The 16,314-nt window shown below is 37.6% G+C and overlaps 1 protein-coding gene across 9 annotated transcripts in view; it reads right to left on the reverse strand.

The window, feature by feature from the left end:
• Nucleotides 1-885: 885 nt before the first annotated feature.
• Nucleotides 886-16,314, reverse strand: part of SATB1 (SATB homeobox 1) — a 90,777-nt gene continuing 75,348 nt past the window's right edge. For 6 of the 9 annotated variants that reach the window (XM_052693065.1, XM_052693068.1, XM_052693066.1 and 3 more), the window contains 3 exons: nucleotides 5,905-6,108; nucleotides 5,330-5,425; nucleotides 886-2,608 (listed from right to left, as the gene is read on the reverse strand). In XM_052693065.1, coding sequence (XP_052549025.1) covers nucleotides 2,123-2,608; nucleotides 5,330-5,425; nucleotides 5,905-6,108 — 786 coding nt within the window. In that variant the 3' untranslated portion in view covers nucleotides 886-2,122. The remainder of the gene's footprint in view (nucleotides 2,609-5,329; nucleotides 5,426-5,904; nucleotides 6,109-16,314) is intronic. The other 3 variants (XM_052693069.1, XM_052693072.1, XM_052693071.1) reach the window with 3 other exon arrangements.

Raw genomic sequence — 16,314 nt, forward strand, 5'->3', positions numbered from 1 at the left:
CTAGTAGGAATGCTGCGTGTATTAGCTTTTAGCGTGAAGAGGAGCATACTCCAGGAAAGTGTTTTCTTTCCCTTCTATCCTGGATATGCACATGCATCAGTTTAAAAGTGATTTCACTTTTATTTTCCCATGTCAAGCAGCCCTTTGGGGAGTGGTGCTTGGCTCTTCAGACACCCTTAGGATGCTGGTGGCACTGTCCCACAAGTCAGCTCTGCTTGCACAGCATGTGCCACAGCACACCTGGATCCAGTGACCATGTCACTGAACATAGCATTTCCCCCCCTAGGAATGGAGAACAACAGCACGTGCATAACTCCAACCTTTAGCTGCAGACTTTGACTTTGCATACATTCAAAACTCACCAGTCGTGATGCCTTAATCAAGAACATTATTAGTGATTGTTTAAAATAATCTTGCTTAGAAGGGCACTGCAATGTGCAAAGCCCATCTTTCCTACGTACTTTGTGACTATTAATGATTTTTTTTTTTTAATGTTTATACATTAGTGCAAGGAATAGTGTTAGCATAATTCTAGTGTAAAAGAAAACCAGCTGTATCCATTATAAGTGCATTACTGCCAGGAACTGTAAATATGTTTATGCCTGATAGCCTTTTGACTCAATAATATCCTGCTATCTCTGTTGGGCAGGCAAGTTTTTAAACCTACAGAAGACAGGTTATGATTTTCATAACCAAACTGTATTTCTTTTTGAAGTATGTTATCTATATTCAAGTATTAAGAAGGTCATTAAAAAAAATCTGCTCATGATTTTAAAGGAGAACAATTGAAATGTCATCTTCAAAGTAGTGACAAGAAGGTACAGTGTGTACTAAGAACAAGCTATATTCCTCACAGTCATACACATACGCAGACAAACCCTGCCGTATCATACCATACAAACAATTTTAATTGTGTAGTTACAGTCAATAACCACTCCTAGTCAGAACATTTCTGCATAAAGAAAATTGTGATACACTTATAAAAACAGCCAGCTGTAACAAAATAACTGGTGTTTTCATAGCAATAAACTCATAAAAAAGAAATACACCTTTATACAGAAAATTTATACAGCTGTAGCTTTAAAATTGATTGTAAACCAAAGGAAGACACATTGCAAACATCAATTATTTTCACATTAATTGCATAAGTTTCTAAGGTGATCTATTAGTTTTATTTACCTAAGCTTATTTGCATGATAGTAAAAATTGCATACAACAATAAGAGTGAAGCTTATAGTATGAATTGCTTGGATAACATAGAGCACTTTTTATAGGCAACTGTGTAAAGCACATTTTCTCTATTTAAAACTTTTAAGACACTTTGTTTTACTGCCCATCAAAATACATTTATAAATAGAAAAAAAAAATCAGTATGATAACAAGAGAAGCAATATTACATTTAACGGAAACTTCCAAAAAAATTAATTACAACATGATGCTGCAGGATCTACAAATAAATAATGAGGACTAAATTGTGTTTCACATTTTCTTTTTCATTTTCTTTAAAACCATGTAACAATGAGAATGGAAAAAAAAAATACAGTGACCTTTATTTCCAAAAGAAAACAAATCTGAATTACGGCAGTGCCATATAATACAAGGCATTTGTTGGCATATGTTTTCTTTAAACTGCATTCCACAGTCTATAGTTCTTTTGTAACATACAATAGAACAAGAGTAACAAACTCTTTTTATTTTATTTTTTTTTAAATAAATGTGAGTTTCCAAAGATCAAGTGTGGAGTGCTACAGTAATAATTAAAAACAAGAACATAATGAAAACAAAAAACAGTAAATCACAAAAGTTGTAATGCTTGTCTGAAGGCTCCAGAATCAAAATCACTGGTATCATGCTTATTGGGTACACTCACAGTGTATCCAGTGAACACAAATTAATATCAAACAATCCTCAACGCTTCATCTGTTGCTGCGAAGCAGTTTGTAAAACAGAGTAAAACATCTAGTGCAGTCTGCATTATCCTTTTTTCAACTTTTGTGCAAGTTTTGGAAGATTCATTGGCCAAACAATGAATAATAAAGGTTTTTGACAGAACGCAAGATGGAATTTTTCATTTCATTAGTAAATACCAGTGGCACTGTTGAAAGAAAATAATACTTTTAGATCAGTCTTTCAATTCAGCATTAATCTCTGTGTTCCCTTCTACCGATAACTCTTCTTCTAGTTTAACTGAAAAAAGCGTGTTCGCATTTTTGTCTTGGATGCTTTCTTCTAAATCCTTGAGCAACTCTTCCTCCTTGTATTCTGCAACATCTACCTCCAGCCCAGAATTGTCCTTCAGCTTTCCATGGTGTTTGAGATAATACCGCTGGTTCTGAAAGAACTTGATGATGGTGTACTTGGGCAGGTCAAGCTGAGCAGAGAGAGTCTGGATTGCTTCTTCATCAGGATACAGGCCCACGTCTTGTATGAAACTCTGTAGGATCCCTAGGGCTTCAACAGAAATCTTTGTTCGTGGCCGGGGTTTCTGACGATTTTCATCCTCAGATTCAGCTGGTGATGCTACTGTCGGTTGCCTTGGGGGGAGTCTGGGACCCGGTTGCTGTTGCTGTTGCTGCTGTTGTTGCTGTTGCTGCTGCTGCTGTTGCTGCTGCAAGACAAAGCACAAAATTAATTTTTTTTTTGTACACATATTCTTGGTAGCATTTTGTGTTACCATGAAAATCCAGGGGAACAATTGCAAAGCTATAGGCAACTGCTTGGTAAGGTGAAGGAAAACAAAACAAAGGGCTCATTACTGATGATAGTACGGTGAACCCCAAATAAATGAGAATTAGTAACCCTCTGCATACCTTGCATGTATCTGCATGTGTGTAAGCAGAGACTGGGATAAAAGACTGTCAGGATGCGGGCAGAGCTGTGGCACCCTGGCTTTGTCTGGCTGGAAACGCTGATGACGTGTCACTGGTATAGTTAAGCTGACACACTTTAATGAACGTGCTTCACGAGTCAAGTGCAGACAAGACAAAATGCTAAGTAGGTGACATAGTGTAGGATTAACTTGACCAGCTTAGTCAGAACTGTAGCAAGGGCAAAGTCAGAAAAGTGCCAGATGAGGGCAAACACACAGGAGCTCTGCCAGCAACAGCAGCTGCTGCCCAAAAGCAAGGGCTGCAAATCTCTAGCAATGGCTAGGGTGAGGGATAGGGGAGATCAAGGGAGGAGCTTTATAGCTAAGTGTGGAAATATCCCACCACCAAACTGAGCTGAGCAGCTGCTGAAGCCTCCCCAAACTTGCAAGCACTACTACAGACTGTGAGAGCTGGAAGTGCTTAAAACCACTCTGCCAAACCCAGTCTTCACAAGGACAAAGAGATCAGGAGACAGCAACTCGTTATTTCCCAGGCTGGCACTGGTCCATCTTGCCTGTGGACACGGAGAGGGTCTGTCTTGCTTGCATTCAAGGATCCCGACATACAAACAGGGAACAAATATGTTTACCTACTGCAGTGTTTGTGCTGGGGATTATTCGGTTAATATTTATAAAGCACTAAGATGCAAAGCTTTAAATAAGTTGCACTATTATTATTAGAAGGGAACATGCTGCATTCCAAAAACTGAAGCAATAAAAATGAGCCAGTATGCACAACAGAAGAATAAGATAAAGCAAATCATGATGTAAATAATTAACAACAGCTTAAAATGAAGTTTTGCAAGCATGGATTCAGAAACATTCTTAAAAGGTGAGGCACTGAGCCCTAGAGACAGAAATGTTTTTCTCATCCACTGCTGGAGTATAGTACATTATAAGATCATGTTTAAAATCAAAAGTAAATTTATCAGCTACTGTTTTTGTTGACAATTCTTTAGCTCTGCAGCACAGGAAGCACTGGTTAGTAGATATTTTGGGTCAGCAAATTTCTTGTCATATGGTACAAACCACTAGTTATTATTAATAAACAACAGCAGCAAAACAAGCAGTTGCTATCACCACTTTTCATTTCCCTTTGTGACTCTTCCCTCGACAATTTTTTGTGTGTCAGAAGTGGTTCCAGAGCTTTTGGTTGCAGCTCACTTGCAGACCTCAGGTAGCACAAGATATAGTAGGGGTAGTATAAATATTGGATTGGAAGTTTCATTTTGCAGTGCTACTTGTGCTTGTGGAGACTTCGTGTAGTCTCAACACCTATATCAGCAGTCTCTGTTTGAAGAGATCCTGTTATTGTGTGACACAAACACTGATGGAATCTGGGCTCTTGTCTCATCCTTATTCACATTCTTTCATGTTTTATGGTCTGTGAGCAGCCCCATTCAAAGCTTCAAACCCAGAGAGATTCAAGACTACTCCCAGCATGTTAAATTCTTACAAGACTGGAGGGTTTGTATACACAGTTTGAAAACTTGTGTCTTAGCTACATATTTATGCATCTTCAACAATTAGAGTGCAGTAGAAAACAGACAAGACTCAGGCCCAGTCCCCCAACCCTTTCACTTACAAGTCACATTAAGAGATTACAGTGAAATTGCTTATGGAATAATATTTGTGAGATCAAACACAAAACTTTTATCAATAAGGCAGGAAAATCTAGGTAAGTAGCATAGTGATACAGTGTTTATCCTGTGCATAAGCTTCTCCTTTTATCCCTTTAATAAGCCATTTTATTAAAAACAATGTACATTTCCAAACAAATGCTGTTTTATTACTTAATATAGATCTTTCTCTCTTTTTGCTAAATCAAACAGCAAGTTTCCAGGCTTTCACGATTATGTTAGTACTTGATATCCTAAGGGATTGTCTTATTCAGTTTGCTTTATCTTTAATATACAATTGTGTTGTTTCTGCCTGTGAGATAACTTTATCCTCCCTAGTTCTCTAAGTATTTTTCTGCACAGGTGATACAAATAGTATATCAAGGTCTCAGCTGAGGTTGAGAACTCTGAAAAACAGGGGCAATATCTGCCCTGTAACAGGGAGCAGCTAAAAAGCTGACCTCAGGTCTTCATGAGAAGGGATTAAAGAGCCTTCAACTCAGAGAGCTGCAGATCATACAATTACAGCATGGCTTGGGTTTGGAAAGGACCTTAAAAGCCATCCAGTTCCAAGTCCTCTGTTGTAGACAGGGTTGCCACATACTAGATCAGACTAGATAGGGCATCTAACCTGGCCTTGAATACCTCCAGGGACGGGGCATCCCTAGCTTCTCTGGGCAAGCTGTTCCAGGTTTGACCTACAATATTTAGCAGGTGGCTGTCTGCGCTCCCAGTCCCGCGGTGCCTGGGCGAGCCAAGGGCTTGGCCTCTCCAGGCTGAGTGTATGGGTCCTGCAAGCCCTCAGTTCTCTCCCTGGCACATTGCCCTTGTGCCAGCTCACCTGCGGAGCAGCACCCAGCCAAGGTCCAGCGGTCACCAGGCCTGGTAAGAAAGCGCCTCTATGCTCTCCTTTCCCAAGGGTGGTGGGAGAGGGGCTCTGAAGGAAAAACAAACAAACATTGACTCATCCCAGGTTCAGCTGGGGTTAAAACAGGCTGAGGAACCAAGTCCCCTTCCCTCACTCCAACCTAGGGTGATCAGCTGCTGAATGCTAAGCCAAGTTTTCATCAGCAGCTCAATAACCTCCTCCTGCTCAGCTGAGCTCTGAGCATCCCTCTCTTGTGGTCATGAGGCCCACCTAGCAGAGGCAGCTAACACAGGAGGCTTGTTCTGTCCACACACGGCTATGCCCAAGCTGCTTTGTCACACACGCTTGGAAAAACCCAAACTGAAAGAAAAAGTCTGTGTGGTCACCAACTCATCTTTTAATTCAAGTGGCAGACGGCAGTATGCTGTTATCACTTACCAGGAGACCCGTAGTTAGCCTGGCCAGGAGGAAAGAAACACTAATTTCCTTTGCTATGTTTAAAGCATTATTTACTTAGTGCTCTGCTGGATTGGCCAAGGTAAACTAACCTGAATCTGTTCTGCTGGCACATGGATAATGTGGGAAGGCCTGTCACCATGGTGATGAACTGCATTGCTTTCTTGTTCATAAATGGCATCGCGTTCAGGCTGAGGAAGACTGAGGAACCTTCGGATCATGGAGAGATTCTCCCAGAGGGTCCTGTTCTCTGGTGAGGGATCTTCTTTCCAACGTAACAGCTCACAGAGCCATCCCTTGAAGATAACACCAGCAAAACATTAGTTTTTCCTTGCCTTGCAAGGGGCAAGTGAAGGTGAAATGCAAACTTGAGCAGCACTGCATTGTCTCACCTTCTCCTCCAGAAAGTCACAGCTTTCCCTGTAAATGTTGGATGTGAAACAAACATCAACACACCGAGACTGCCACCCTACTGCACAGACCCCTGCAAGCCGCAAGCATTTTGGAAAGCACATTTTACTTGGTCCCACACCACAGTGCTCTTTGTTCAACAAACCCATTGATCAAGGTAGAATCTTCCATCCTCTCCTCCCCTACACATCCCCTGATGCTATATACTCTTGTCTATTGCCAGTTTTCCTCTGTTTATCCATTGGAGAGCACCAACACTGTTTCAGTAGCTGGTTAATCAGCTGCTGAGCAGTTTTTAAACACTGGTGCTACTTCTCTAGATAAGAAAGTACTCTTGGTACCTGCTTTGACCGCAGAGCTGCCTGATGTAAATCATAACGATAGTGGAATTCCCTAAAGTCCTTTTAAAAGAGAAAAATTATTTGATGAGATGCAGGAAAGTAATATTGTGTTCCTATCTACCATGAGTAGAAATGCCTCTGCAGGTAAATTTATTTGAAAATTATTATCTGTTTCAGTATTTTTCTCATAGACCCTGAAAAAAACAGTCTCACATTTTTGCATAGGGCTTGAGGGGGACATGAAGGAACCTCATGTTTTTGACTTACCCTTCATACCTTTTCCAGGTCACCAAACAGCAAGATGCCTAAAAGCACACCAATCCTAAACCAGCTATTTTTTGGGAAACAAGCTATGAAGCACAGTGTGCATCATCAGCATATTTTTGTATATTAAAATTTTGAAACAAACTATTACATGCATGCAACCTGCATATTTCTTCCTTTTAGCTTCCAGGATCTGTTTTCAAAACTAGGTCTGTGCAATTTTACTTCTTAATGCTGTGGGAAAGATAATGTGACATTTTATTGAATCAACAAATAATATAAATGTACAGAAGCTTTTAGATCCTTCTTACATGTACTGGTAGTTGAAAAATGGTTTATCCAGACTAGTTTACTACTAGATACAATAGATACATAGATACAATATAGATACGTCATTTTCCTGAAGACATTCATATCTTTAGCTAGCAGTTAATAAATGCAGTGTAAAAATATTGCCGTGACAGGAAGAGATGAAAGTAAACAAATAATCTTAATGCGTTCATACTGTATGAGAACATATTTAGTGAGGTGTGTATAAAAATTTCAAGTATATGCTATTGCATAAAAGTGGAAAAGTGAACAAATGACAGGAGAATATGCCCCCAAGAAACAGAGATAGCATAAAGGACAAATATTGGCAATATCTGAAGGCAAAAATCTGAGTAGGGCCCAAACCAGGAATGGGGCAGACTATAGTTTTTGGTCATGCATATGCTGGGTATTAACCCCAGGTTTAAAAAGTTGATTGAGAAATGTGGCCAAATGCTATTCTAAAAAAATATACAGGCTGTCCCAGATGGAACCATACGGTATGTTTCCAAAACAGGAGTAAATGTCCATGAATTCTCCCTCTACATTATAAGGATCCATGGGATGTGTTAGCAAGTTAACTCACAAACCCTCCATGCCCCTAACAATATCCACATGCTGCAGTGGTTCTCTCCCTGCCATCCTTCCAAGGGAATAAACATATGACTACTAGCTTTCTGTAGCAAGTTAAAAGGTGCAATCAGAGAGCGTAGGTGGTTTACTGGAGAAAGAGGGGGGAAGATGAAGATAACAAAATTGAAATATTTTAATTGAAATGTGGTTATAAAATTTTTAATTAAAAAGGAGAAGGTCTGCCGTGAAGGAGAAAAAAATAGTCGTTCGGTTGTCTGGAGTCTGTACTGCTTCACATTAAATCTGTTTGTCCTCTTTCCAGTTGTGATGAAACAAAAAGCAGAGCAGCCACAGCAATCAGGTGAAAAAGTTGTCCCCTCCGACAACACCTCTTTAAGGTATACTCACAGACCTAAGAAGAAACTGCACCACACATTTAGAAACTGCATTTCTTTTGTCTGGTGACCACGGGAATCCCAGATGCTCTTTTTGAAAAGGACAATGGAAACTCTTTTTAAGTGATCAGTAATAAAATAAATCCTAAGCAATCACGGCTTATGCTGATTAAATATATTTCACAACATTTTGTTAACTAAGAAATTCCTTCTCCTCATATCGTCTTTTCTATGTTTCTACGCTTACTAGATCAGTTCTTAATTTTACTAGTTGCTGATGACTAACATTACATTTCCAATACTTTTCTATTAGCCTTTGCACTAAAAAATTGCATCTAATTCTTTATCTAAAAAAGATTTGATGAACTGTAAGATTAAGTAAATCTCTGCCAGCCTTTCACAAAAACACTGATTTTCAGATTCTGAAGACAGTTGCTTCTGACGGTGTGCAGAATAGACTGCTACTCTAATAAAATGTCTCTTTTCCACTCTGTTCTTCATATTGCTGAAGAAGTAAACAATTATTCTGATGAAATATGTGATGGGCAACAGGGAAATGATAGAGTGAATTCTTTTAAAAGCAAGGAAGTAAGTAATTTTTTTGGACTTCATTCATTTCTGAAAATGCCTGTAAAAGTTGATATCACAAATAATCTTAGAAGAGATGGTGAATGTGCAGTAACAGAAACTCTGGAGATTTATTTAGTTAAAAGGGTGAAAACTTTACTCCAGGATGTTTTCTTGTGTTTAATTTAATTTGTGTTCAGACTTCTCTATTGAACATAAAGCTCATTCATAAAAGTCAGCTAAATGAAAATGTACAAAACGTTTTTGTAACTTTGAGGAAAACTAATGATACAGACTCTTCTAATGCTGAATTTTAAGTTCTGCAAAATTTGTATCTTTTGCCTCTATTTGATCTATAGAAGAATGAAGCACTGTAGTTTAATTCACAAATGGACCTAACAAGGCCGATTTTTCTCCTCTTCCACACCTGCAAGTTTAGAGCAATTTCTATCTAATTAAGAAAATTTATTCTGAAGGAGAGCCCGGACAACTGTATTTTTTCATGTTTTTATAATCTTAAAGAAGTAGAAAGGACACTAAAGTAACAACAAAATATTTATAACTCAAATTCGATGACAACCAGCTTCCTTAGCAAGCAGCACATCATTAAAAATGCCTTAAAATAATTAGGCATATATATTTATGCAATAAGGCAAACCCCCAAAACTCTGCAATGACATTGGGAAAAACCTTGATTTTAAAACACAGTAAATTTGCCAGGCAACATTACACTGAATATAAAGAGAGTACAAAGCAAAATATAAACATTAGCCACATGTAAATATGTTTGCAGAACTTTCAGGATGTTACTACTTTTCAAACTGACAAAGTTTAATTTGACACCTTCTGTTCTAAAACCTTTGTTTCTATTCAAAATCACGCCTTTAGCTGCTATCAATCACTATGCTCTCCCTATTACTTAAAATACTGGCATAGGCCCTGGATAAACTGAAAATGCCATGCAGATGAATTCTGAGATAATATGTTCAAACCTGTTATATACAACACAAATCCTGTAAAGTTATGTATTGTAAACCTACATTTATTGGGAACTAAAAGTCTTAAATCCATCTGCTACAAAGAAAATACTGTTATGCACTTTCAAGTAACCAAGTACCATCTGCAAAGGTCTTGCTACAGTAAGCAAGAAAATGGTGAAAAAAAAAAAAAGATGCTAAACCTAAGATATTTAAAATAAATAAGAGTCTTCTGTCTGGTTTTCTGATAGGGATTTAGCAAAGAAACAGAAGACATTAAAGGAAAAAAAATGTGTGAAAGCTGAACTGCCAAACTAATGCAGGAAAAGCGCAAAGAGGATAACTGCCAAGCATTAGAGTCTGCACGACCCATGAGCACCCTTATTTTAAAGCATACATGCATTTTATCTATGTATCCAAATGTTATTTTATTCAGTCTGAGCTGAGCTTTGTTTAAATAAAATGTTCTGCTCTGTCATGCAGTGTCTAAAAAACTATTCTTGCATTCCAATATCTTTCTTACTAAACAAGAAAGAAAAAAAAAAGATAATTGAAATCTGCACTTAAGGTGTAGATACCAATTCTAACTAGATCAAAGAGGGTAGCATTACCAGCACGAAAAATGCTTTCTGGGCAAAGCTTTCCAAGACAGCAATAAACAAGTCCAGAAAGAAAGGACTCTACGGTGGAGCAACTGAACTCTTTTGTTTGGTGAATTTGCTATAGCGATGATCATTTGCCAAATGTTTAATATTTGTTACAAAAAACTAACAAAGAATCAAACGTTTTAAAAAAGAGCTGTAATTTGAATTCAAGAAGGCAAAACATTTTTCACTATCAATACTAAAATGTGAACAGCTTTTCTTTGGTATAGCATATCTGACATTATTTTGTATCATTCTCTGGGGCATATAGTATAATAAAAATATATGGCGTTAGAAGAAATCAGTCTAAATAGGGAGGTGTTTGATACAAACATTTTAGCAGAAAGTTGAATTGCATTTCAGCATCTACTGTGAACAAAGACTAATCCATTAAACAGTACTTCGAACTCAAAAAATTGAGTATTGTAGACTAAACTAAAGTAGGCATTTTGAATGAGCACATTTTCAGCGACTAACTATAAAGCTAGCAATTTATCATTCAGCAAATAATTTTCTACTTTTAAAAGAATCTGTAAGTGTTACTTATGCTAATGAAGACTGTTTTTAATCTGCCCACAAACATGCTAAATAGAGGGCAATTTTTTTATTTACAATGCTGAAGGCACTCCAGTTTATAGAACACAGATATGAAATTACACTTGGTAAAATGGGCTCTTAATTGTCTGAGCAACCCAAATCCTTCACCTTTAACACAAAAGCTTAGAGACAAAACAAAGGAAAAGAACTCATGAACTAAACTTAAAATATTGACTTTTTCCCTTCAAAAGCCATCCAACTTGCTTTACAAATCTCAGTTTTGTTCCAAATAGCTGTGTTCATCATAGATATTTCCATTTCTTTTCAGAACAGAATCCATGCATAAAAGAGAAGAAAAAAAGACTAAAAAAAACATCACCACTACAATATATGCATATAGTCTTAGGCTTCAGTATTAACTTGTAAGCTGTTCATTGTAGAGAAAGGTTGCTTTTGGAAAAGTCATAATACTTCGAACGAGATACATAATGGTAGCATAGAAGTACTGAAAGCATTTTAAATTATTTACTAGGTTAAAAGGGTGAAATGGTACTTTAAATACATCAAATTTCATCATCTGGGCCATTTTTTGGTGGCAAAGTGGTATTGATCTTTCCAAATGCTTAAAATTAACTATTTCCAGAAGGTCATTATTTGATTAAAGGCATTAAAGTTGAGGGCAAGAAATGATGCACTTTGTCTTCCTTCCCATTCAAATAATCATGTAATTTAATCAGAACTATCCCTTCATGTCCTGTAATAAAAATGTTTGTCTTAAGATATTGTTCTTTACCTAACATATTAACCTTTAAATGTTATGAAGTTCTTAAGAATAATCTCTGCTTAGCAAAGATTCTTCCATAATGCAATGAAGGATCTCCAGCATTTAAACTGATAAGGCCAAATTTCCCCTACGCATTGATTGGAAAACACATTAAACCCTTCAACCGAGATTTCTCACAGTGTTCAACAAGATCAAAAATTCAGAGTTCGGAATACAGAAGCTCCTGCCTATGGCACTGTGAAGCAAAACATGCACACATTGTTTCAGTACAAAGAAATAAAAGAAATAAGTAGCAATGGACTCTATTTTAGTTTATAATGAAAACGTGGTTTGCTCTACATTAGCTTATCTAGAAAAAGACAGCAGACAACCCATAATGTAGTCTATGAGTGGAGCATTTCATTTTCAGGCTGACATTACTGAAATCTGACTTCTTTCTGGGTGAAATGCCTGTGGGTTCGGACATGGGCACAAGTCCAGATGATCAGAGTGGTCCTTTTTAACCTGAAATATTCTTCTGGAATTTCCTGACTGCGGGAGAATTTATTCTGACTACAGATTTCTTTTTTGACTAAACTTCTGAAGTTGTTCTGGTTATCCCCTACTCAAAGCCAAGTAGACATGTATGTTTTCCAGATGAGATGAAGTCTGTTAGAAGAAAGACCACTAGATAAGTTCACAAAATTTTAAGGAAAAATAATAATCTATCAGGCTTACTAGGTTTTGATAGTGAACAACATATCTGTTATTGAAAAGCTTTTCATTTTAGCTTATCTTTTCAAGTACTTTTAAGAACTGGTTTCTGTGTGAACTGATTTCACACTTTCAAGACATTTTGAAAGCTGCCATGAGCGTTAAATAGTTTGAGATTTCTCTGTTTTGCTCACAAAACTGTGCTTGTAATTCAAGAAGCAAAAGCTGCTGTTCAGCCTGATCCAGATGAGAAGAGCTGGTAGAATAAGAATGCCTCTTCTTGAAACGTGGCCTAAAGTGAAAATAAATGTCCCCAGAAATACGTTTGCTTTATTATTTTATTCATAATAATCAGTTCTAAGTTTCAAGCTTTGCCTTTGAGCATTCTGCTAAATCAGAGAAAGTTTGAAACCTGAAGCTGTCCTTTATCTCCAGCTATTTCTGGTTTATCTCTTCTATTGGCTTTCATTACTAGAACACTGAAAGGGGAAGCCAGATGTGAATTTTAAGTAAATCTGTATCTGCCATCGTAATAGATGAGATTTAGTAAAACAAACAAACTGAAAACCCCACAACCGCATAGGGCTTTTCAGAAGAAAGGTAAACTTCACTAGCAGGAAAAACTTTCTTTGAAGAAACAGATTATGCCGTTTCCTTAAATTTCTTATCCAACCTATTATTCAGCTGCACCATCTGTCTACATGTTACCTCTACCTTTTCCCTGGATTGGGAAGAAAAAAACTGACCGAGTTGCCAGAAGTGATGCTGACAGCATTTCATTGCAATTCTTTGGGGTGATATTTTAGGGGAAAAGGATTCCTAATGTCTCTCCTTCCCCCTGCCTTTTCTCTTCTCTAGCTGCAGCACTTACAAATTAAAGATGTCCTTCTATTGTAAACAACCAAACAAAATTAAAAAAATAAAAATAAAAACAATATTTTAAAAAGGCAACTTGCTAAAGCAACCTGTAAAATTCAGTGACAGGCAGCAAACAAGTACAGAAACAAAATGATCTAGAGAGCTGGTTGCCCTGCTCCTGCAATCTTGTCTGTCGGATCAGACCTCTCCCTATGCAGAGACCTGGTGCATGGCTGAGAGCCAGCACTATGGAAAAACTTGTCGGCTTAAGGGCTGAAGCTGTATCAAAGCTGGTATGTGTGGTCCCCGGGTATGAACACTTGAGATGTACCAGCAGCTCACGGGAAGAAAAAAACAGAACATTCCTAACCCGCTAACTCTAAAACTGGCTGAAAACATAAATATCATTACTTTTTAGTTGTGTTCAGAAGGAATTAATAAACTAAATTAAGGGCTTCTCCCAAGTTCGGTTTCTCTGCTCTCAGCCTCCTCCACCTCTCTTTCCCCTTGTTCAAATGTATCTTTTCTACAGTATTGCCTTCAATTGCCTAGCAATGATAGGCACAAGCTCTAATCAAAAACATAATATGCATTCCTTTGAAAATCTTACATAAAATGCAACTACATTCATATGTAAAGAGAAGGGAAAAAGTAATAGATGCAAAAACTATGGGTGAAGCTTCGTTCTGCCTTCCTCTACTTTATATCCATCCTTTTGCACACACACATAATCCAACTGGCATCGTAACCACAAAATATGCAGGATGAAAATGGACTTCACAATAATAATAATAAAAAAAAGAAATATATATTAAAAAAAACCCACACGGAAGAAAAAACTGCTAATTATTAAATAAGTCAGTCTTAGTCTGGTACATTACTTTTTATGGTATAGGCACATAAAATGGGTCAGTAGGTTTCACAGAGGGTGACTGGTAATATATGGCCCTTTATCTTTCATTTAAGTAGGAAGAAGTACTGATTTCACTGCAATACCAATGCTTCCCTTGAAAGTAAATACAACCCTAAATCCAACCATGACCCTTAATAGCCCATATTTATTTATTCTTAAATGTGCAATCAATTTTTGCATGGAAGCTATATTTACAGTTTAGCTAGAGAAGAGTCTTTAACAGAAAGAGCCTGGCAGTTTTAAAAATCTTTTTTAGTACTATCAATTTACAGCTGAACTGCAAATGTTTATTATTATGTTGCTTATGGAGATTTAACATTTGCTTTGGGGGAAAGACCTCTGGTTAAAAGGCCGTAGGGCCAAAGTGTCACTTCCGCAATTACTTTAAACATGTGCACATCACGTTGTTAGATTTATTTCTTTTTTAAGCTTATAATTTCCCAGAGGGAGTAATTTAAATCTGTGGCTCCTCATCATATGTCTTTTTCTTTCCAGAATTCATTTTGGATCATAGGAAGATCCGCTATGCACTGAGGAACCGCATGGTTCATGAGACGCGTCAGTCCAAAAAACATGTCTCAAAAGTGCTCCTCATGCATCTCCGCACACTTTTAGGTCCTAAATCTTTTCCTCTATATTTTTAATTCAGCATTTAAATACATAGAGAAGATTTCTTTTAACATTTCTCTTGCAGCTTAGCTGGATCCTGAGGGTCCAGACCTGTTGTGAACAACAAGCAATGCACTGATCATGTCAAAAGCGACGGGGTCCTAAAAACACTGAAACCAAACTTGCCCCTAACTTTCCATATTTTGTTAACCACAAAATGGTCAGAAAACTAAGGGTGTCCAATACCTCAATGCATTTTTAAAAATGTTTAAAAATCACCTGTGAAAGACAGAAACCTAGGTGAATGAGAAAGAAGCCAACAGAAACAAATACGTCACACATGGAAAAATAAAAGCAGCAAAGCCCTTGGAAAGCTAAAATCCCCCAAATTGTAGAGTAGTTGCTTGGGGCACCAGCTTAAAAGTACAGGAAAGCTGGAGCAAAGGGAAATTGGAGTGAAGGGTTTGATCCTCCTGGCTGTGGCTGGGAGCTAACAGCAGGGCAATATCAGGTGGCTTGTCCCCATGCTGGGGACTAGAGCAGCCACAAAGAATAAGCTCTCTGGGAAGCACAGTGCTGAGTGTCAGGCTTTTTTTTCACTGGGCTAATTTAAGCCCTTTTAAAATAACTTTTTATTTAAATAGCATTATATACCATTATGCATATTACACTAGAGATGCTAAGCACCCTCATATATAACTAACACCAGTCACCTAAGTAAATCCACAGATGCAAGTGATGCTTGTGCAAATTTTGCTCAGCTGAGGTCCAAAACATCAGGGAATTCTGCTTGGGCCTCTCAGACCAAGCACCCTTACTTCACAAATATCCTGAAATGTCTTCTCAAATGCCATCCTGTAGCAAGCGAACTTGATGCTGTACAAGAATAAAAGTAAGAAAACCATGGAATAGCTATATGAATTCCAAATAAAATTTGGAAGATGCAAAATTATATAAATATTTGGAAATTTGATTTTTAACCCCCCCAATTTCCTAGTCTTCTCATTATATACCAGTAGTTGGAGTAATTCAAACCAAAAACTATGAAGTTTGACTTAGAAGTAAAATTTGAGGAAATTGAAAAAGGACATAGTCCATTTCTGTCCATTTCTGACAAACTGTCAGAAGTAGTTAAATTAGAAATTATCTACATTAAATTGTTGCCTCTTTCCTCATCATTTACCTCACAATCCTGTCACATTCTTTGGGGTGTTGAATATTTTGAATTACGTGGTGTAATGATAAGGGAGAAAACACACTTCTACTCTTCCTTACTTCTCCCTTAGCCCAGCAGCTCTTCTCCTGAATTTCAACTGGTCACTTGTTTAGCAAATTGTTTCTCAGAGTGCTGCTGTTTGCAGAAGATGCCTTTATCTCTGCAGTGGCATGTTTTGTAGTGCTCTGTTTCTCAGGACGAAATTTCCCCCGCCGTTTCCTGTTTAGCTTGTTTTTAAATGCTTTAGTTTCCTCATGTTAAAAACCCAACATACTGAACCCTCAGAAGCCCCTTCAGAGGATCAGTGGCCTGCCTACTGCACAGGCAATCTGAGGAATGAAGGAGTGGGGATGCATGTGGGATGCCCTATCTGCAGCTATATAATGGGGGACAGTAGTGAAACAGGGGAGA

This window comes from Tympanuchus pallidicinctus, unplaced genomic scaffold (assembly GCF_026119805.1).
Source record: "Tympanuchus pallidicinctus isolate F22 unplaced genomic scaffold, pur_lepc_1.0 scaffold3, whole genome shotgun sequence".
Lineage (NCBI taxonomy): Eukaryota > Metazoa > Chordata > Aves > Galliformes > Phasianidae > Tympanuchus > Tympanuchus pallidicinctus.